Here is a 23,338-nt window from a genome sequence, read left to right on the forward strand (position 1 = left end):
CATAAATCCCTGCATCTGATTCTGCTCCATGTTTCGTCAGCATGTTTTTCTACCTGTTACGACTCTGGATCCGTGTGAAGCCACGGAAATAAAACATGAGAGACGAGAAGATTCGCTGCAGGAATCTTAAATATTTCTCAACGCTTCAGGTTTTAATTCCCAAAACTTCCCCGACTGATTTCTCGGATTTGTTCGTCCTCGCTGACACTTTTAGTTTCCAGAAATAATAAATAATATAATAAGTGTTTCTTCATGTGCAGGACGGATGTATTTCACGTCTGAGAAATCAAGAAGCAGAAACCTGTCGCTTGATTTATAATCTAAGCTTCATTCTGTGATCGGTGACAGATTCAACACTGCAGGTATTTTTGTGGCTATTTGATTTTCAGCTCCTGTTGTTCAGGATGATGAGTAATCTGAACACACAGGTTTATTATCTTTGCCGAGGACGTTTTTTTCGTCTGGACTGTGGCTGCAGCCGGGTTTCAAACCATCACATTGTATTTATGCCACAGCCATTGGGACCAGGAAGTCAATCTGTCACCTTTTCACTGTCTCGTGTTTTGTTTCAGGCGCCTGCAGGTTTTCAGGCCGTGCATACACTCGCCTCTATTGTACATAACAGCCTGGGGGGAGAGAATCCAGCTGCTATTGTGCTGATGGAGTGGCCGGCAGCTCAGCCTGTGTTTATCATCTCCCGTGCAGCCACAGACTCAGTAGATATTAGCTCAGCCTTATCAGCGGGAGCCACAAAGGGCTGAGGCTGAAGTGGAACGGATGCTGAGGGAGAAAAGCTCCTCAGGGGGGAAGCGGCTAATGACTGTCCCCCCTGACAGAGCCTGACACTGGGCCTGGGGCGCGGCCGCCGCAGCCTCTCCGTGGAGGACGGAAACAGGCGGCGGTGAAAGCTACCGTGTAATTTCAATGCTAATAGAAGAATTTTCTCATCATATGAAGAGTTGGGGGAGTCTGTGACATCCGGGCTGGTTGATTATTATTCAGATTGGAGGAAGACAAGTGGTTTGAAAATGAGGCTGATGGTTGCAAGGTCACTGGATCAGACTGGGAGAGACCAGAGTTTACTGGAATGATCATCACTAAGGTCGTTGATGACAGGGACATGATTTTAGATGCAAACAACTTTATTCACGTGTTACAGAGAAATGTATTCTCTGTATAACCGGAGCTTTCTTCCTATGTTGTAAACTAACTGGTCCCAGGTGTCGACCCAGCGTGACATCACCCACTGGTTTGTTATTTGTTGTATTGAAGCCTCTAAATCGTGTTCAGGGCCATCTTGTCTTTGTTGAAACCAAAAGTAACCATATTTGGAGGAGCAGGGGGTGGAGCCTGACTGAGAGCTGTCAATCTAATGGAAACTACACTCATATTGTGCTTTTTTGACAATTTAACTCTAAATAGGATCATAATTTACAAAATGAACACCCTGCTGTATTGAAGGAGACTTGAATCTGTTACTGTGTCTCACAACCTGCAGAGAAGACGATTCCAATTCAGATCTAAAGTCGTATCCGATGACAACTATCCTCTCCACTTGTGTTTACCAGAAGGAAAGAATCTCATCAGCTGTGCTGGTCTGTGGTCTGAGACATGTCAACGTGTGGTCGCTGACATGAGAAAGAGTCTGAGCGTCTGCAGGAGGCTGCGCCGCACGTCACTCGTCTGCTGTGGTTCTGTATCTGATCTTTATGTTATTTCACACATGTCCGGTTCCCTGAGTGCCGTGATGGGCGGCGGGCCTGCCGCCACACGGCTGAGGAGGTCGGCAGCTCTGGCTCTAAGCAGATAACTGCCCCTCGGAGCAGCTGGCATTTGGAGCTTTTGAAATCTTAAAAACTAATCAGAGTTTTCAGCAGAGGCAATCCTGAAGCCTGGCGGAGAGCTGAGGTCCCTGAAACGCATCTGCAGAGAGATATCTGACACGTTCCTTATGCATTTCCCTAAAAGCACATATCTCTGTGTGGATCTGGCGCAGCAGGGGAATCAAACTGTGATATCAGAGGCCAGGGAACAGCGGGGAAGACATGAAAAGATATTTACATATCAGAAGAAAAGAAACTGTTTTTCTCTTTTCCAAATACTTTGCATTTGCCCTCTTATGATATGAGCGATAAAAGAACTTATTATCAAGGTTCAACCCGGATCAGACATCAAATCAGATTCATTTCTGGGAGAAATACTTTTGCTTGAAGTGTCCACATTGAAACATTTTTACTTTGGGCTTTGCTTCAATGGGATTTTGGTTTTAATTTGCAAAAGGAGCAAATGGTTGCACGGTGTTTGTCTGCAGCTTCTTAAACGAGGTTGTAAGATTTTAAATCGGGGGGGTGATGGATCATGTTGCCAGATCTGGAAAGCACAGTCAGTAAAACTATTAGAAGTTGACTAGTTTTCTTTGTGATTCACTGGAACAAACGGTGGAAACATGCGACACAGGGACGATGTTTAAAAATGAAAAGAACACCTGGCAGGTGAATGACGTCCAGTTCGCTCACTTGTGACTCTGGTTACATTCGTGGCTTTTGGATTGAAATAATTACACAAGTTGAAGACTGAAAAAGTTCCCTAATGTTAAAAGAGAAGTTATCCATCCATATCCAGGTGTTTTAAGGGTTGTGGGTGAGAGCTAAGAGAGGTGGGGGCTGACCTTCAGACACATCCCAACGTGACACAATGATCTTCTCATTCTGGTTTATAGAACGATACCAACACCGTTTGTCCTCTTTTCCTTTTTCCAGGGTGCTGATGTTAAATCCGCAACTCTGACCCATCAATGCTCAGAACAGATGAGCTTTGATTTTCCATTATTGCTTTAGCCACAAATTGCACCTAGAGCCCCCCCGAGGCGGACGGTGTGAATTCACCTCTAAGCGATTAACGACAGGTTGTGGTTGAAAGGGCAGCTGCTTTCATTCTGCTCCATCACCTAACGCTTATTTCCAAACCCCAGATTCTCCCTCACTGACTCGTGATGTGCGAACACGTCCACTCGTCTCATTTCCAGTTGTAATGAGCTTCAGCTGATGCAGACAAACGGGGACGAGACTCTGGGAGGAAGTCGGCCTCGTGTTGACCGGTGATTTGTGTGGAAAAACCTACAGTTGACGATGAGGCCACTGACGCTTTAATGCATCAGCATTGTCCTTCCAGAACATCTCTCCCACAACAGCTCATTAAAATGTTTAAATTCATATAGACTTGGTTTTGCTGCAGTAATAATTGCTACTGTTAGAGGAGCCTCTCCATTTATAACTGAGCTGCTGCCGGGGGAACCGCATATTCCCATTTCCTGGCCAGTTAGTTTCTCTATTTAAAATAATGATAATTATCCTCAAACCATTAAATAATCTTTGTTTCCTGTGGATTGACTCACAGTCGGTAGTTTTGATTAAAAAGAGCCAGTTTGTATTTGACAGGTATTTTCACAGCTCAGAGACAATAAACATAAAGTAACAATGAAATTATGAAATGTGCTTCAAAAATGTATTATCGATCAATCAATCAATCAATCAATCAATCAATCAATCAATCAATCAAACTTTATTTGTATAGCAGATTTCATAAAGAAAACACTGATATGTTGAAATTTATAAATGAAATGAATATATTTTGTTGCATTTCAACACTGGACATTATAACTAATATTACTATTGATAATAAATGAGTGTCACCAGGTATTCAAACAAACTGCTGTTCCCCGTGGTGACCTGTAGAGGGAGCGAGGCTTTCCACCACCGGAAACAGGGGAGCAGTCATGTGACATTTAACCGGAAGTAAACAGACTTCCCGCGCAGTGAAACCGGTGCAGGGAACACTTTTCCCAGTCAGCGGTGGAAAGATGGACGAGCTGTATTTAGACAATATCGACGAATACGTCAACGACCACAACAAGATCGTAAGTGAATTCTTCTTCTCCCGTCGTGCGGACGCGGGCCGAGCAGGAGCCGACGCGACCTGACGTCCCCCGGCGTGTGGGCTGCTGTGGATTTCCGTTCACTAAACTCCCGGTTTAACGTTTGCGTGTCTTTTTAGGCCAATTTATGTGCGAGCACGGTTTAAAATCAAACTTTATACCATTCGTACGTGTGTTTTGAACAATTCGGCTCTAGAATCATCTCGATAAATGTGTTTAACATGTCAGATCGGTTGGTTCAGGACAAACTGTACAGCACAGGTTATTGTGATAAATCCTAAGTTTATTATCCACCTGTATTTTGAACATTATTTGACCACTAATGTGAAATCTTTCACCACGAAGAGGTTAGTTTCAGGTTCGACACTCGGCTCACATCGTCCCTGTTTGACCAGGAGAAAAACTGCTCTGTCACATATTCAACCCTAAAGTTCCCCTCACCTCTTTGTGTGTCCTCCTGCTGTCCCTAATAATGTGCTCAACAGACTGTTCTGTGTTCCCCAGGTGACCTATAAGTGGCTCAGTCTGACACTTGGAGTCCACGTCAACACAGCAAAACAGTGAGTGTCCCTCCTCATCCTCTGATATGCAACTAAATATGATGATTAGGATTTATATGTATTTTTAATATATCAGTTTGTGTTTTTGCTTTTAATCTGTAAAACTGAGTAACTGTCTCAGTATCCCTTCATCTTATACTGGTACTATGATGTATTTATGTTTGTTCCTTATAGAAAATAACCTGCCAAACTTTGCAGTGTTTGAGATTTTCTTAACTATAATAATTACAGTGTAATATCAGCACCACGAAGAACACAAGAAGAAGAACCCTAACCCACGGGACCTCGAGTCATTCCGAATGTGACGAGTGATAAAAATGACTCCAACTTGTGCTTTGTCTTCAGAATGCTCTTCCACTACCTGGACCACAAGAGGAAGGAGAGTTCAGCTCAGCTCCACGCCACGTATCTTGTGTCGGGGAAGTTCGTGGACAACGGACAAGCAGTGAGTCGCGTTGTTTTCATCTTTACGGGAAATGAGAAACCTGTGTTGATCGATTTCTATTGATGCTGTGTTTGTTTTTTCAGAGCCACAAGGTGTCCGTTGTCAGAGAGGACAAACTGGAAGGTGTGTAGAGATTGTTTCCTGCAGCGGTGTTTAGTAGTTACTCTTCTGCTTTTAGTCCTGATGCGGGAAAAGTAGAATGAGACTATTTCCAGCAAACGTATGATGAGTAACTATGATTTAACACCGCGCTCTTGTGCACTTAGACCATGAGAGCATGAGTCAGGATATCTGTTTCCATTATGGTTATTCAGGGGTTGGTAAGTGTCTAACTTGTTGTTGTTGTTTTTCTACAGACGTTAAAGCCAAGATGAGCCTGATCGTCAGTGTCCATGTCTACAGTGTCCAGAAAGCTCTACTGAAGGACAGCGGCCCCCTGTACAGTGTGGACTACGATGCTGTGAAGGACAACTTCGAGAACTGCAGCAAGTACGTTCATCACATTGTTTCCATGGGGATAGACTTGGTTTTTAAAACATTTACCTTGCAATTCACCAGGCACAAGTGGCACAAGTGGCCCAAGTGGCCCAGCTCATTTAGGATTGGTGCCGATGTGTAGTTGACTCTTTCCTCTCTCTTGATTTGCAGATACAGTGCGATCCACTGCAGCAGTGCAGGGCCCACGTCTTCTCTGGAGCAGACCAGAGAAATACAACGCGCTCCCTCGCCAGAGCCGGTGGCAAAAAGACCCGGCGTGAACGGAGAGGTTGGTCTGGCTTCAAAACCCTCCACCAAACCGCCAAAGGGCATCATGGGAATGTTTGCAAATAAAACCACGACCAAGAACCAGGACAAAGAGGTGAAGTCGGAACAGAAAGAAGAGGCTCCTGCGGTATTGGCTTTGTTTCCTTCGGTGTAAATCAATTTCTCTCTCCAAAAACTAATCAACCAGAGGAGGAGAAGGATTTAAATCGAGGTTTATAATTGTGTTTTAAATTTTAGGTTGTCGCCTCTAAAAGCAAACCAGCTGCAAAAGTTAATCCAATGTCAAACTTCTTCGGGAATCAGACGGCAAGTGAGTAATATTCACATTGATGTACACACATATAGTCTCAGGGATTTTTTTACTCCACATTTCATTTACTTTATTTCTAGTTGTCTGTGCAACAGAGCTGAAGTTATTCTAATAAAAAATAAATCCCAAGTCCTAATGGAGGTTCAGGTTTCACAGGACATTAATTCGATGTCTTTGTTTTCTTCAGAGAAACCAGACAAAGCTGTGAAGGAGGAAGAAGCAGCAGCAGCTCCGTCGACCTGCGGAGCCGAGCTGCGACATCAGAGTTCACAACCTGAAGAAAAACCAAAAGCTGCTGCACCGTCGCCGCCGAAGGACGTGAAGAAAGACGTGAAGAAAGACGTGAAGAAAGACTCCAGGAGGTTTGTGTTTGTTTTTATTATCATGAGGTAAATCTGTGGAAATATGAATAGAAATAATCAAGAAGAAACGTTGTTAAGAGACGTCTTTCATGTAGAAATGTAGAGATGTGCAAAGTATTTGTTCTTCATGGTCAAAAATGGCTTTTACTTTATTTTAAAGCAAAACCAAGCGAATGGAGGATTCTGACAGCGAGGAGGAAAAAATGGAGAAGAAAAAGAGGCGAAGGATTAAAAAACCTGAACCAGACAGCAGCGATGAAGACGGTGAGATCTTAACCTTCACCTCGTTCTTATTTCTATTCAGTCATTTTTTATTTTAAAAAACATCATTGAACAATTCAAGTCAAAAATGGTCCTGACAGGAAAACTGATGGGTTTATTTAAATTGTACAGCCAGATTATTCAAGATCTTGAAAAAGAAACAAGTTTAATTTTTAGGAAACTAATCTTTTATTGTCGTGTCCAGTCATTCCAGATTCTCCACAGCCGATGGAAACCAAAGAACCGTCACCACGTCCTAAACAGGAGGTCGAGGCTGTTTCACATTCACGTGTAAGAGTTTAAGACGGTTTATCAAGTCCATGTTTTCCACTAATCGTCTTTTCTCTGTATTTATCACTGGATGGTTAATTAATTATTAATTATTAATGTTCATGTTTTCATGTTTATTCTAAAGCCGAGTCTCCCTGGAATGAAAATAAGGAAGAGGAGACGAGTCCTGAAATCTCAAACCTTCCTGGACGATGAAGGATGCATGGGTACGACACCAATCCATTCATGTGTTCATGCTACTGTTTATTCTAAGAAAGTCACAGTGAAATTAAGTTTGACTATTATTTATTATTTATAAACTTCTTAATGTCTTAAAATTTGATTAAATTTGTTGAAGAACAAGCAAAACATTTAAAGAATTTTATATTTGTCTTTACAACGTTATTATCTTATAACTATGGGTTTTAGTAAACACAGTTCAGAAAGATCATCTCAGTGAGGTGATTAATCAGTTTTCAGATTACTGTTATAGATTCTTCAAATGAAACAAATATTCAAATTAAGGAAAATAGATGATTAATTAAACAATTACTTTATTAACAAAATAGTCCATTAATTGTAATTTAATAATGTAAGTATGTTTTTCAACTTTAATTCGTTTGACACCTGGTGTATTTAGTTGCTTTTAAAAGGCACATTATGCATAAATAAGTGTATGAGTTGGATTCAACAAAATACAGCAAACACCTTTTTAATATAAAGTATAATAAAACCAATCAAGTCCAATATTACATTTGTTTTTCCTACGGTTTAACAGTCAGAACAACACATGACATAATTTACCTTTTTAAAACAAAAAAGACACAGTACCTCACTCGCCTGCACTTTTACTGTAGGTTGATTTGTCTTGTTTATTAAATCTGGTTTTGTTTTATTTCCTCCCCAGTGACGGAGAAAGGCTACGAGAGCGAGTCGTACTCTGAGGCCGAGGACGACTTTCAGGCCACCAGACAACCTGCGAAGAATCCCTTCCCAGCAAAGCTCCCAGCGAGCAACAGAGAGGACCAGAAGAAAAGTCAGAAGAAAACGTCCGCGAACGCAAACAAAGGATCTAAACAAGCCTCCATTATGGGATTTTTCCAAAAGAAATGAGAGGAGACGGAGTCAGAAACAAAGACACAACGAGCACAGACTCAGGATCTCAACTGAAACACATTACGTGGACGTGTCCAGTTCAGGATGACAAACGTTTAAGTTTTTTTTAAATTGTACCATGATCAGTTTAAAATGTGAATATGAGGCCGACTTAATAAATATTGACGGAAACTAAACACACGTCCTGTCTCAAAATAAACGCAACAATTTCTTAAATATAAGAAGTTTGGTTCAAGGAGAGATTTAATTGTCAAACTACGTTCTGCAGACTGTAATGTTGAGTTACATAGAGTTGAGTCGTCTGTTTGTTTAATAGCAGGATTATGTAAAAGCCACTGGGCAGATTTCCATGAGACCTGGTGGAAGGGTGTGATTATGGGTCAAGGTGCAGATCTGGATCAGCGGCGGATCCAGGAATATTTTTTCACTTCCTCTAACGTTAGAGGAGACGTGTTTCAACGTTTTCGAGAATAATTTGTGGATCTTGATGAAAGAAATCCATCTTATCTGTATCAGTTCGTAAGTGAGTTTAATTTGGTGCAGATCCAAATAAAAAAATCCAGATCTAGTGAATTTAACTGGTTTCAAATCGGGGCCTTGACAGGTTTGCGCTCTACTGGGTGACATTCTAATTATAGAATTTAATTTAACAAATTACTTCCTCCTATAAAAACAAGGAAATCTTCATAACCAGTCCTCAGAGCATTGCCTTTTTTTAAAAAGGCAGAAAACTAAAAACAATAAAATCTTAGTGTTCCATCAGTGTTCAGCTGACACGTGCAGCTTTTATTAAGTTTTCGCAGCAGATGACCTCAGTTCAACAGTCACCTCGTCCTCACTCAGTTTTCCACCTTCAGTCTGGTGGGTTGGATGTTCAGCCGGACGACAGAGCACCGACAAACGCTGGGAACAAAACAAAAAAGGTGATGAGTTTCCAGAAGACTGTTAACCACAGAACATCTGAGAAGATCTGAGCGTGTGCATGGACCCAAGTCCCCTCTGACACCTGCTTCACTTTTTGGCGACCCAAGTAATTTTAAATCAACAAGTCGTAGCATAATTAGATTTATGGATGAGTTTGGTGAAGTTTCTCAGTCACTGTCCACAACTTTCAGCCCTTTGTTGAGGTTTCTAGATAATTGTCGGTTAGTTCTTCTTTCCTTCGGCTCTGGCGTCTAGTTTTCTCCTGTGATATATGAACCAAAGCTCCCCTGTGACTCTCACCTGTGTGAAGCTTCCAGGTGTGACACACATCAGTCCAGCTGCCCACAGAGGCACCATGACAACAGAGGACAGGGTCATGGCCCATCCCAGGGAGTACGCCCAGTCAGGGTAGGTGTAGCTGTCGTTAACCTTCAGTTGTTCGTAATCGACCATGTACAGGATGAAGGAAATCTGTGAAGAACAGGGACGTGCTGTACATGAAACAATAATAACAGAGCTGAATACATGTATTGTGATTAAACTGAAATGTACAAATATATAAAATTTGCATGCAAATCAAGCAAATTAAGCTTTTCTGCAGAGATACTGGAAGACAAATTCAAATTCTCTGAGCAAAGTGAAACTGCTAAAGAAATCCCCAGCAGCCAGCGAGGAGAGACTTCATTTCTGACTCACCAGTGACAGCAGAGGAACGATGTATTTCCAGCACAGCTTGAAGAAGATGAACGGCCTCTGTCCCGTCATGTCCTTGATGGCGTCATTGAAGCGGTCAGCACCTGAGGGAAGTTCACATCGTTCATTTAGGTCATTTTCACACACACTAAATATTTGATTAAATCAAGATCATCAGCAGTTTTTTCGTAATCCTGCTGACGAACAAACAAACAAGGGTAAAAACACATGACCTCCTGGGTGGAGGTAGAAACTCATAATTAAGTTAATTTAGAAGTGTCTTTTCTCACCAAATATCCAGGCAATAGCCAGGCACTCGGCTACAGCCATGAAGTCCTGACAGGCTCTGGTGCAACCGTAATAATCAATCAGCTGGAATACGTAAATGCCTCCCTGTGGAACAAAGACAACTGAATAGACGTAATGTTGGAGAAGCATTTATAAAACAATACGTTTTAAAGTGAAGCCATCTTTTTACGTCAATATCTTCTTTACCTCAGTGACGAGGGTCAGATGTAGGAGGAAGAAGGACAAACAGATGACGAGGACAAAGACCTCGTGTCTCCCTCGAGCGTGAAACAGCTTCGGAAACAGGTCGCTCACCGAGGTGATGACGCTCTCCACCGTCACGAACTGTGGGGAGAGAATGAAACGAGCTCACGCTGGGATTTCTGTGTCTGACTTTCAACTAATTCATGGGGAGTGCAGCAAATCTCACATGTGTGTCGACAGTCAACAGGATGAGCATCAGGAAGAAGCAGACAGTCCACAGCTGTGGCAAAGGCATCATAGCTGTTGCTTGTGGGTAGGCGATGAAGGCCAAACCTGGACCTGTGGTTCAGAAGGAAATGAGGAGAGAGTCGATACTTTCTGTTTGGGTAAACGTGGACTTTTAGGGAGTAGCAGTCTTTCTGTTTAAATGGAGAAAATGAATGAATCTTTTCGTTTTGTTAATTATGTTGCCACTGAAAATCAATGGTATTACTACCGGCATCAGCACCTTCAGGCACAGTACTAACACTAGTTCAAATGCACCACATGAACGTCCTTGTGGTTCAAACATATCGTCGGAGCTGAAGACTGCAGCTGCTTCCTCTTCTTTTTCTTCTTCTAATGTTTGATGCCGTCTCAACTTCCTGAGATTGGTCAGAAAGTCTGAACGTACTGAGACCACCTCTTAGTCGGACTGAGTTGTGGCTCGTCGGTTCCACACCAGTTATTTTGGTTTGGACCAAACTGAAAATTCCAAAAGGTCTGGACCAAACGAGGCAGTTTTGAAAGCGCTGTAAAAGCTGAGTTACCTGATTCGGCCACTTTGTCGACGCTCACGCCCTGTTTTTGAGCCATGAACCCAAGAACAGAGAAGACGACGAATCCAGAAACAAAACTGGTCACACTGTTCAGCAGACACAGCCAAAAACAATCCCTGTAGGGGTCAAACACACAAGAGGCCATGTCTGTTGTTGTTGCTCAGACAAACACGATAGAAGAATATGCACGAGGGCAAAACCTACTTGTAACCTCACTACAGGAGAAAGTGCATGTGATGTCTGACTTACTTGTAACAGTTGTTGTTGTAGTTACAGTAGCTGCCCAGGACATTGAGAGTCCCCATCGTCAGGCTGTAGGAGAAGAATATCTGAGATCCTGCCTCTAGCCACACCTGCAAAAACACACTTCTGTAACTCGACTGTTTGTACAATCACAACACATGTATGGATGAAAGAAAGTCAAAACAATTAATTTAATAAAACCCCAGTCGTTCCAAAGTTAGCATCATATCAACGTGGTCACCTCAAGGTTAGCCAGCTTCTTCACATCTGGATACAGGTAATAGTAGATCCCATCCCAAGCTCCAGGGAGAGTCAGGCCTCTGATGAGCAGTATGAAGAGCATCAAGTAGGGGAACGTAGCTGTGAAGTATGCAACCTGAACAGAGACGGACATTTTGAACATCGTCTTGAATCATTCTTTCGGTTTTAAAATATCTCAAAAATATTCCCACTGACCTTCCCGGAGGATCTGACGCCTTTCCAGATACTGAAGTAGCAGAACACCCAGCTGACGAGAAGACACAGAGCCAGCTCCCACCTGACGCTGCCCAGCTCCTCGATCCCTCCAGACATGCCCAACACCCGCCGTCTGACCAGAAGGGGAGTTGGTGAAAAATACAAAATACTAGTATCATGTAAATGTGATTGATTTTTTAAAATTTTTCTAGAAAACAAAACATGAATAGAAACGTCTTTCAAAACGATTTGACACACATCCTCAGTCATTACCGCTCGTTTCAGAGCCAGTAAAGAGGACTTTTTGAAAATTCAATCAAAACAATAATATAAGTCCTCATTGGGCTCAGTCCCATCCAAGAACATGGTTCTCTCAACTGTCCAGTTACCAATGAATCCAAAAATGTCAAAGAAAAAAATCACCAACAGCAAGAGTACAGCCGAGAGCTTTAGCTGACGGTAACATGTAAGGCTGGGTGATAAAATAACAACAATAATTATCACTAAATCATTTTTATAATTAGCAATACAACAAAAGTTCAGTATATGTTGGTATATTGCTGAGACCTTGTGTAAGCATGGTGAGGAGGGATAACACATCATTAGTTTCAGTGTTCTACCTCAGATTTGAAAGTGTTTCTCTTTCTCTGCCCTTAAAGAGAAAAGAGTACATCTGTAAAATTGAAAGAAATAATGATTTGACATCAATCGTGATAATTATTGATCTCATATTAACGATTTTTCTCTAATATATTTACTCATATTCGCAAAACCATCTTCATTTAAACATGTTCATCTCAAACATGATTTTTATATTATACATACATAGGTATTTAAATGTATACGTCATTAAACAGTGATCAATTTCCAAATATTTGATTATGACCTTGGGGTAAATCAAACCATCTAACTTTAAAATAGCAGAGAGTCATTGTCAGAGCATGAAAAGTGAAGAAGTGATTAGTGATCGATAAGAGACTCACTCCCAGAACTCAGTCGCAGAAGAGGTGGTGTTGTGCAGATTTCCCGTCACATTCGATGAATTGGAAAACTCAAGACCGACACAGTTAGCTGGGAACAAAGAAGGATTTCATCACGGTAAATGAGAGAGGAACTTCTGTCATGAAATATGTTATAACAATGATGGTGGTCATCTCCACGGGTGAATTCAGGTAATCTGGGACAAATGACTGTGATATCTTCTAACACGTTAAATCAACATGTTAGATAATCTGGTAAAAAACCTAAATCTTAATCCTAAATCTCATATTCAAGATGTATATCACCAATTTAAAAAAAAAAAAGCAAATTCTGATAAAACTAGAATGGGACTCAGCAGAGCACATAGTCCCCGTAAATTCAATCAAGCTGCACCAAGTTGCACACACGTCCTTAATATCTTATCTTTCCCCTTTATCTGGATCCACAACAAACTTCAACGGGTTCTTCCCTGACCTCGTCCACATCAAACATCAAGTTTGGTTTTAATCGGTCCAGTGGTTTTTTTGTAATTTTGTTTACAAACCAACAAACCAACTTGTATAAAATAAAGCTCTGTATGCATTGGTGGGGGATACTGTGTGATTGACAGCTGGCAGACGTCCAGTACGCAGGTGTAGGTGTCCTCGAGCTCTCTGTTAGGCTCCACCCCCTGCTCCTACCTCTGTTTTGAAAAGATCAAGAGGCCGCTTGGCTAAAAGCCTGAATTCCAACCCACAGCTGGCATCGTAAATGTGGGTGTATCACAATACCCGATGTCCCAGATTACCCAACTTCCCTCTACATTATGTATTACACAAATGACAAAGGTTTCTGGTAAGAATGAAGTCTGGATGAACCTGTGTTCCAGTGGTTGTCACAGTTGGCCCACGGGAGCTGAGATCTGAACGAGAACACCAGGTAGAAAATAGCCCAGACTTGGACTAGAACGTAGCTGAAGTCATAAAGCTTCATCATGAAATATCCATATCCAATCCCTGGAATAAAAATCAAACACGTGATGCAAATTTTGCTTTATTGACGGTTTAATGCCGTTTTTGCATTTGATGTAAACTCACCTTGGGCCAGTGGACACAGTTTCCCCCAGCAGGTGATGAATCCCTCCTGCGTGTACTGACCCATCGCAGTCTCCAGTAGAAACAGAGGTATCCCACACACCACAGCTAACAGGCAGTACGGCACCAGGAAGGCGCCTGCAGTCAAAACACAGACATGTGGTCGTGGAACTCACTCAACTCTCATCAACAACAACAACAACAAAAATCCTGGTTGCATCGCGCAGTTATTCACCTCCACCGTTCTTGTAGCAGAGGTACGGAAATCTCCAGACGTTGCCCAAACCGACCACATTTCCAGCCACGACCAGAATATATTCAGCTTTACTGGCCCACTGTCCTCTGTCTCCATCGGCGCTCGGATTCTCTCGTTTCCTTTTTTCTCTGTTCATCTCTCAGTCGAGCAGCTCGATGCTGGCGTCAGGGACCAACTGCTGTTCTGAGTTTTTGCAAGTCTCACTTTCCCTAATTGACAGTTTGTGAACATACCAACATTCTTTTCAGGAGAACAAACCAGTCGTTCAACTCACTAAATCTAAAGATGAATCAATGCATCTCTGAGTGTAGAGACCAGCCCATCAACTCTCTGCTGGATTGAAACTGGAGATTTTTATTCCAATTCTGTTAAGGACTAAGTTCTATTTTACGTTCTACCTTTTGAGGTAAATAGACTTTGTCCATAATCAGTTTTTGGCAAATTAGGAGATTTTGGGAAACTCACCTGATCACTGATTAAAGTGACAAGTTTCTCTAGTGTTGAACTCTGCTGAGTTTCTATTGCTGGGCCATTACCACCTGGTGCCTGATTGACTCCTGAGCAGGGGGTGTGGTCAGCACAGCTGTAGCCAACCATCATCAACTCTGGTTTAAAAAGCAGGAATTGTTTGACGCGTCAGCTTCAGCGTCTGTGAAGACTCATCGTGCGAAGTCTTCGGGGGAGGCTGAGTATAAAGCTGCTGTTTTTATTTGAATATGTGTATACTTTCCGTGCGCATTACTACTCGTAGATACTATAGGCTTTGCACTCGTTCACACCAATACCGTAACCTTTCCTCTCTTATCTATCCCACCCGTTCCACACATACCCAACATCTTGTCACAGGGGGCCTATGGAACTGCTAGTCAGCTACCCGCAAGACAGACTTCATCTCTGGCTTTGCTACCCAGCAACCGCTTGACTTCCTTGCTCTCACTGAGACTTGGATCACACCGGACAGCACAGCCACCCCAGCTGCTCTCGCCTCTGCCTTCTCTTTCACCCACACACCCAGACCCACTGGTAGGGCTGGTGGTTCAGGTTTACTCATCTCCCGCAAATGGAGTTTTTCTCTCTACCCGCTTCCACTTTTTACCCCAACGTCTTTTGAATTCCATGCTGTGACAGTTACTCATCCGGTACAATTAACTATTGTTGTTCTCTACCGGCCACCAGGTTCTTTGGGAGATTTCTTGGAGGAATTAGACGTCCTCCTGTCAAACTTCCCAGAAAATGGGCCTCCACTTATCCTTCTGGGTGACTTCAACATCCAGACAGAGACGTCATCAGACCTATTACTTTTACTGTCTTCTTTTGCTCTCTCACTCAGTCCTTCCCCTCCTACTCACAAAGCCGGTAACCACCTTGACTATATTTTCACCAGAAACTGTTCAACATCTAACCTCCCTGTAACCCCACTTCATGTCTCTGACCACTTCTTTATCTCTTACTCTCTCCCACTATCTCAAACTGACAACCCTACCACATCAACAGACTCTGGACCTGTCCATCGCAACATTCGTTCCCTCTCTCCCGCCTCTCTAGCCTCCTCTGTTTTATCAGCCCTCCCTTCCACTGACTCCTTCTCACTCATGCATCCTAACTCTGCCACAGACATTCTCCTTTCTACTTTGTCCTCCTCTCTTGACTTGGTCCGCAAGTCCTCCCCAGCTCCGTGGTTGTCTGACTCGGTGCGTGCCGACAGAGCCACTATGCGAGCATCAGAAAGGAAATGGTGGAAATCTAAACACCCGGACGACCTGCTCACTTATCAGTCTCTTCTCTCCTCTTTCTCTGCCTCTATTTCCACAGTCAAAAGCACTTTTTACCAAACTACAATTCAATCCTCATTTTCTAACCCCAAAAAACTCTTCTCCATCTTTTCCAACCTCCTTGACCCCCCCAGTCCCCCTCCTCCCTTCTACCAAGCCACTTTGTCAACTACTTTACAAAAAAGATAGATGACATACGCTTCTCATTTTCTAATCCTCCTTCTATAACTACATTTCCATCAACTTCATCTTCATCCCCTTCACTTTCCTCTTTCACCCCCCTGTCTCCCAATCAAGTTCTTACCTTGGTAACCTCCGCCCGGCCACCTGCCCCCTTGACCCCATCCCACCTCACATTCCCCAGTCTATCGCTCCTGACCTTCTTCCTGGGTCCCCTCCTCTTCTCTCTGTACACCAACTCTCTCGGCTCTGTCATTCACTCACATGGCTTTTCCTACCATAGCTATGCTGATGACACCCAACTAATCCTCTCTTTTCCCCAATCTGAAACACAGGTAGCAGCACGAATCTCTGCCTGTCTGTCTGACATCTCAGTGGATGTCTGCACACCACCTGAAAATTAACCTTGACAAGACTGAACTACTTTTCCTTCCAGGGAAAGACTCTCCCACCCATGACCTGACTATTAACTTTGACAACTCCGTGTTAACCCCCAGTCAGACTGCTAGGAACCTGGGTGTGACACTCGACAGCCAACTCTCCCTTACTGCCAACATTACTGTAACAACACGTTCCTGTAGATTCATGCTGTACAACATCAGGAGAATACGCCCCCTTCTCACTCAGAAGGCGGTGCAGGTTCTGGTCCAGGTTCTGGTCCAGGCCCTGGTCATCTCACGCCTCGACTATTGTAACTCCCTCCTGGCAGGTCTACCTGCTAGTGCCATCCGACCTCTGCAGCTCATTCAGAATACAGCAGCTCGACTGCTCTTTAACCTAAATTCACTCACACTACTCCGCTCCTCCGCTCCCTTCACTGGTTACCAGTGGCTGCCCGCATCCGCTTCAAAACATTAGTACTTGCGTACCGTGCTGCGAACGGATCGGGTCCAGTCTACATCCAGGACATGGTCAAACGTTACACCCCAGCCCGTTCGCTCCGCTCTGCTTCGGCCAATCGGCTTGTTGCTCCCTCACTGCTAAACACTCATCAAAATCACGACTGTTTGCTGTCCTGGCTCCTAAACGGTGGAATGAGCTCCCTATGGACATCCGGACATCAGAAAGTTTACACATCTTCCGACTATTCGCTATACCTTGAATAACATTTTTAAACTAACAATTTAGTAGCACTTAAATGGCACTTACTTATAGCACTTTGTAGTTTTGCTTTTTTGAAGAAATGTTACTTTCTTGATTCTTGTTGTTCTGGGTTTGTACCCTCATGGTTGAATGCACTTATTGTAAGTCGCTTTGGATAAAAGCGTCAGCTAAATGAAAACTGTAAATGTATATTATGCTTTCAAATGAGCTAACGATAACGTTTTAACAATCTTTATTTGTTTGAATCCGCTTCACGTCCCGATAGCCCCCAATAAATCAAGTGGTCTGTGGTCCTCGCAGGACTGTAAGAAGCACGACCAATCACTTCATTCAGACCAAATGAAATGATTGGTGGGCGTACCTGTCTGTCACTTAACGACCTGCCTGCCCGTGCTCTCATGGCACATGACCGGAGTCTTTACAAGCCAGAGAGACAAACACTTCGGTAGCAAGTGAGTAACAAAAACAGCAGCATGGATACTAACATTAATGTCAGGATGTCGAGATGCCGGCTTAATTATCTTTTAAACAAAAATGATATTTCTCTGTTCCACTTATGCGATTGTATGCCTCCACCAATCAGTGCAGTTTCAGTCACATGCATACTTTTTTTTCTTGAGGTATCCTGTTCACGAGAATGGGGCCGACGAACAACCTGAAAACATTATTCCTCCAACCTGTCGCTGATGCTGAGGCATAAATACCTTTGTACTAGAGAAAAGCAAACAAACACCATGTCTCCTCTCATGTAAACGATGTTAACTTTGAAGGTTTGGATGATGCTGCACAGAGGTGCAACTCAAGGTCGATACCCGGCACAAAACCCTTCATTTGACTTCACCCTGCCCTCAGGTTACAGTGACAGATTACAAAACCAGTAATTCCAGTGTGAAGGACCGATGCTGGGTTTATGTTACAATGCCCAGAGGAGCTGTTAGTTCCTATTGTAATCTGGTAATTAAGTGAATTCATGCAAGCAAAACCTCGTTAATAACCCTTCTAATTTATTTTAGTTTGATGTTTATGGGAAGTTTTGACAAATGTAGTCATCAGCACATTTGATTTTAAATGTTTTCACTTCTGTGCTGTTGTCTTTAGCGCCTCAAGCCACTTAACAAACAAAAGACATCTAACATGTTATTCTGAACTCATTCTGCACAATAAGTATTTTTACTAGCGTCACTTTTTATTACAATATAACAAATATACTTGTGGCACTTATATGAACGTATTTAAATTGAATAATATATATATTTAAATCTATATCTTTCTTTGTGCTGTATTAACTGTTTGTCTTAACTACATGAAACTACCTTGAAAGCAGTTAGTTATTCTCATGTGTTCTGGGAGTGAGTGAGCCTCAGGGTTCGGAGGGATAGTGAGAGACAATCGCCTCTAACCTCTCCAAGCTGTTTGAAATCAAGCTGCCCTGCTCGCCTGTTACATTCATTCTGAAGGACCTGTCAAATTTGGGCCTTGAACTAACTTACGATTTCGGCAGCAAAAACTCCCTCTCTTTTCGTGCCAGTGTTGTGACGTACCTGGACATGGTGGACGTAGATCTGTCGACAGCTCGAGCTCATGGACTCAAGGAGTCAGAGGCTTTGTTTTCACTTTTAATGAACCTCAAGGAACTTTATTTGTATATTTTGCCTCTTTAGTGTGTGTATTTGTTTGTTTTTTCAATTTTCTTTAATATAAAATCCAACTTTTGTTTAACTTTAATGCACCAACCAGGAGTAATATTCTCCATTATATTGTATTTTCTACAATACAATGACTACAAAGGCTTTCTATCAAATGATAATACCTTTTCAGACTTTCTTGGGGGGAAAGTGAATGATTTGAATTATCAAAGGCTTCTCCTGCTTTTTTTTTTTCTTCCGTTTGGTAAACACTGATCAAGCTTTACACAGGATGCAGATGAACATGTTTGTCTCCTCAAAACAAATCCATGCCTGCAGCCCAATGCATTAACAATGAAAGTACATCAACACGCTATACAAGACCATAATAACTAAGTCACAGCTGTCAACTAATAGGCTTAAATTGATGCTGAGCCCTTTAATACACAGTTAGGATTCAATTATGTGTGGGTGTGGACTGGGGGTCTGAAATAAACAGCTCAGTATCATCAGTTAATGATTCAGTGTGGACTCTCATTCCAAAGCAAAATGTGTAAAGAAGCTTCCGTATGAAACAAGAATGACACTCGGAGAGCACGTACCTCCGCAGAGGCGATTGTCACTTATTATACATATTACATCTAATGTGCCTGATTGTCTTCATCAAGATTCATTAATTACTTACAATGTTAAAGAAAGTAAGCGAAATTCCTGGATCCTCACCAAATTCAATGGTTTCTTCCCTGATCTGCACCCTAACGACTGTCATTCAACAAAGCCACAAACACTGGCACGGGTTAAAAAATGTCGCCCGGCGTTAGCCTCCACCGGCCCGCACGCTTTTCTCTTTATCACGATCACGTGAATTCATCTCCTCACATGTAAGGTGACGTGTTTTAAATATGAACAGTCAGTGTTAAGTTAGCCAGCTTTGACTCAGAACTAACATTAGCTAGCTGACCAGCTGGCTATAGTACCAGTCATTCGTCATCAGTCATTAGAAAACAACATAAACTGATAAATATACTTTGATTAAAGACCAGGAATCACACATTGTAAATCTATTAGTGGAAATGTCAGACTATAAGTGTTGGAGGAGGTGTTGCCCTTCAGTGACATTTAACTGGTAATAACCCAAAATTGAGATATGATGTTGAAGACGCCCAAAACAGTTTTTTGACCTTTGACCACCAATATTGAATCAGTTTATCTTTGAGTCGAAGACACATTCTTACCGAATTTGAAGACTTTCCCTCGAGGTGTTCTTGAGGTATCCTGTTCACGAGAATGGGGCCGACGAACAACCTGAAAACATTATGCCTGCAACCTGTCGCTGGTGCTGAGGCATAAATACCTTTTGTACTAGAGAAAAGCAAATAAACACCATGTCTCCTCTCATGTAAATGATGTTAACTTTGAAGGTTTGGATGATGCTGCACAGAGGTGCAACTCAAGGTCGATACCCGGCACAATTCTCCTATTCCAAAGTGCAAAGATTTCCATCTTTGCTGCTTTTGATAGCAAAAATAATGTAATAATATAAACCTTCATTTGACTTCACCCTGCCCTCAGGTTAAGGTGACAAATTACAAAACCAGTAATTCCAGTGTGAAGGACCGATGCTGGGTTTATGTTACAATGCCCAGAGGAGCTGTTCGTTCCTATTTTAATCTGGTAATTAAGTCATGTGAGCAAAACCTCGTTAACAACCCTTCTAATTTATTTTTGTTGGATGTTCATGGGAAGTTTTGACAAATGCAGTCATCAGCACATTTGATTTTAAATGTGAAAGAAAACCTGTTTTCACTTCTGTGCTGTTCTCTTTAGCGCCTCAAGCCACTTATCAAACAAAAAAGACATCTAACATGTTATTCTGAAATCATTCTGCACAATAAGTACTTTTACTAGCGTCACTTTTTATTACAATATAACAAATATACTAGTGGCACTTATATGAACGTATTTAAATTGAATAATATACATTTATTTAAATCAATTTTTTTATTTTGTGCTATATCAACTGTTTGTCTTAACTACATCGTATAATATGTGCCATGTGATCTTTTACACTTTTATTTTAATGTCTCGGGAGCTTTACTCAATGAAAACAATGGCTGAGCCCTTTAATACACAGTTAGGATTCAGTTATGTGTGGGTGTGGACTGGGGGTCTGAAATAAACAGCTCAGTATCATCAGTTAATGATTCAGTGTGGACTCTCATTCCAAAGCAAAATGTGTAAAGAAGCTTCCGTATGAAACAAGAATGACACTCGGAGAGCACGTACCTCCGCAGAGGCCGATTGTCCACTTTATCACCATATTACATATTGAGCTCAGATACATTTATGGACATACAAATATCTATATCATATCTTGTATCTCATATCCCTAAATGTGCCTGATTGTCTTCATCAAGATTCATTAATTACTTACAATGTTAAAGAAAGTAAGCGAAATTCCTGGATCCTCACCAAATTCAATGGTTTCTTCCCTGATCTGCACCCTTCACCCAACTTTCGTGTAAATCTGTTTGGTAGTTTTTTGCGTAATACTACTTACAAACAAACAGATTGACAGGGGTGAAAACATAACCAGCTCATATTTCTGTTTCCTTCTTTTATACCAGACCCATATAACGCTGAACAGGAAACAATGTGGTCTGTGTTCCACACCCTCTGAACACACAAGTGGGCCAGTAGAACTGGTATCTAAGAGCCGTGGGCACTGAAAAAGGATATCCCTCTGTGTTTCGGGGAGTGGCCAGAAAATGTGTTCGGCCACTTGTGGTTTGCTTTTTGCACCATTATAGCATCTGTGGAGTGAGGTCAGACATTATGCATTTTGATGTAGGTCTCACAGCTGCAGCTCCACAGCAGAGCAGCCTTAAAGACAGCTGACTCACAGGCTACACTTATATCCTCATTTGGGCGTAACCACCGCTCCAGTGTTGATAATATTTTCCTCAAGTTCCCAGTAAAGCCTCATAGACAAAGCACACGTCTTCCACACTGCGTCGCGTCTTAAACTGTGTCCGCTTGCATCACTTTATTATTACGTGAAACATTAAAGACACCGTTTTTTACGGTTGCACATTTAATGGAAACTTGGACTCCTCTTGTGTTTTACCTCATATTTTCCAGTAATGCAGTGACGCAGATTTGATCCCATGGGATCTTGAGTTGGAAATGTGTTTTTTATGGGCTTAACCAAGCTTGTCCACACAACATGTCTTTGTAGGACAATATGTTTGTTTATATATAATGTTTGCTTTATAATTTGTTATATATGGATACATCTACCTGTCTATCTATCTATATGATATATAATGATATTAATACATGTTGAGGATTTGTCTATAATGACACAGTGTCGTGATATTTCTGTTTATATATAATGTTTGATTTATATAATGATATTTGTACATGTGGAGGATTTGTCTCTAACAACACAGTGTCGTGATATTTCTGTTTATATATAATGTTTGATTTATATAATGATATTTGTACATGTGGAGGATTTGTTTCAAACAACACATTGTTATATTCGTGTTTATACATGTTTGATTTATATAATGATATTTATACATGCTGGTGATTTGTCTCTAACAACACAGTGTCGTGATATTTGTGTTTATCTATAATGTTTTATTTATATAATGATATTTGTACATGTGGAGGATTTGTCTCTAACAACACATTGTTATATTCGTGTTTATACATGTTTGATTTATATAATGATATTTATACATGTGGAGGATTTGTCTCTAACAACATTGTCATTGATATTTGTGTTTATATATAATGTCTGATTTATATAATGATATTTGTACATGTGGAGGATTTGTTTCAAACAACACATTGTTATATTCGTGTTTATACATGTTTGATTTATATAATGATATTTATACATGCTGGTGATTTGTCTCTAACAACACAGTGTCGTGATATTTGTGTTTATCTATAATGTTTTATTTATATAATGATATTTGTACATGTGGAGGATTTGTCTATAACAACACAGTGTCGGTATATTTGTGATTATGTATAATGTTTGATTTATATAATGATATTTGTTCATGTTGAGGATTAGTCTATAACAACAGATTGTCCTGATATTTGTGTCTATATATAATGTTTGATTTATATAATGATATTTCAACATGTTGAGGATTTGTCTATAACAACACAGTGTCGGTATATTTGTGATTATGTATAATGTTTGATTTATATAATGATATTTGTTCATGTTGAGGATTTGTCTCTAACAACAGATTGTCCTGATATTTGTGTCTATATATAATGTTTGATTTATATAATGATATTTATACATGTGGAGGATTTGTCTGTAACATAACATTGTTATGATATTCGTGTTTATATATAATGATATTTATACATGTGGAGGATTTGTCTCTAACAACAGATTGTCGTGATATTTGTGTTTATGTATAATGTTTGATTTATATAATATTTGTTCATGTTGAGGATTAGTCTATAACAACAGATTGTCCTGATATTTGTGTCTATATATAATGTTTGATTTATATAATGATATTTATACATGTTGAGGATTTGTCTGTAACATAACATTGTTATGATATTCGTGTTTATATATAATGATATTTATACATGTGGAGGATTTGTCTCTAACAACAGATTGTCCTGATATTTGTGTTTATGTATAATGTTTGATTTATA

At 41.1% G+C, this 23,338-nt stretch overlaps 2 protein-coding genes across 2 annotated transcripts; one reads left to right on the forward strand and one right to left on the reverse strand.

Moving 5' to 3' along the window:
• Window positions 1–3,764: 3,764 nt before the first annotated feature.
• pold3 (polymerase (DNA-directed), delta 3, accessory subunit) lies at window positions 3,765–8,199 on the forward strand. Its single transcript, XM_035171353.2, has 12 exons — window positions 3,765–3,916; window positions 4,439–4,494; window positions 4,840–4,939; window positions 5,023–5,062; window positions 5,296–5,428; window positions 5,588–5,831; window positions 5,942–6,014; window positions 6,202–6,376; window positions 6,537–6,640; window positions 6,843–6,928; window positions 7,053–7,134; window positions 7,815–8,199. Exons 1-12 carry the CDS (start codon window positions 3,860–3,862, stop codon window positions 8,018–8,020), a joined length of 1,356 nt encoding a protein of 451 aa, XP_035027244.2. The 5' UTR covers window positions 3,765–3,859; the 3' UTR covers window positions 8,021–8,199.
• A 49-nt stretch (window positions 8,200–8,248) lies between these two features.
• On the reverse strand, window positions 8,249–14,292 carry LOC118118295 (sodium- and chloride-dependent betaine transporter). The gene is made up of 14 exons (XM_035171352.2): window positions 13,939–14,292; window positions 13,707–13,841; window positions 13,488–13,625; window positions 12,633–12,720; window positions 11,650–11,782; window positions 11,435–11,569; window positions 11,200–11,303; window positions 10,942–11,066; window positions 10,359–10,471; window positions 10,136–10,273; window positions 9,931–10,033; window positions 9,644–9,744; window positions 9,248–9,418; window positions 8,249–8,926 (listed from the first exon to the last, which is right to left on the reverse strand). The coding sequence occupies exons 1-14, from the start codon at window positions 14,093–14,095 to the stop codon at window positions 8,813–8,815; spliced, it is 1,755 nt and encodes a 584-aa protein (XP_035027243.2). The 5' UTR covers window positions 14,096–14,292; the 3' UTR covers window positions 8,249–8,812.
• Between the last annotated feature and the right edge of the window lie 9,046 nt (window positions 14,293–23,338).

This window comes from Hippoglossus stenolepis, chromosome 11 (assembly GCF_022539355.2).
Source record: "Hippoglossus stenolepis isolate QCI-W04-F060 chromosome 11, HSTE1.2, whole genome shotgun sequence".
In the NCBI taxonomy this organism is placed as follows: Eukaryota; Metazoa; Chordata; class Actinopteri; order Pleuronectiformes; family Pleuronectidae; genus Hippoglossus; species Hippoglossus stenolepis.

What these genes read in the sequence shown, in the direction of transcription:
- LOC118118295 (XM_035171352.2), bottom strand. Translation starts at nt 14,095, where the DNA reads ATGAACAGAGAAAAAAGGAAACGAGAGAATCCGAGCGCCGATGGAGAC. An exon ending in TCTGCGACTGAGTTCTGGGA is followed by an intron (nt 11,783 to 12,632) that starts GTGAGTCTCTTA and finishes CCTTCTGGTCAG; the next exon opens with ACGGCGGGTGTTGGGCATGT. An exon ending in TCGTTCCTCTGCTGTCACTG is followed by an intron (nt 9,419 to 9,643) that starts GTGAGTCAGAAA and finishes TGTTCTTCACAG; the next exon opens with ATTTCCTTCATCCTGTACAT.
- pold3 (XM_035171353.2), top strand. Translation starts at nt 3,860, where the DNA reads ATGGACGAGCTGTATTTAGACAATATCGACGAATACGTCAACGACCAC. An exon ending in AGACAGCAGCGATGAAGACG is followed by an intron (nt 6,641 to 6,842) that starts GTGAGATCTTAA and finishes TGTCGTGTCCAG; the next exon opens with TCATTCCAGATTCTCCACAG. An exon ending in AGGCTGTTTCACATTCACGT is followed by an intron (nt 6,929 to 7,052) that starts GTAAGAGTTTAA and finishes TTTATTCTAAAG; the next exon opens with CCGAGTCTCCCTGGAATGAA.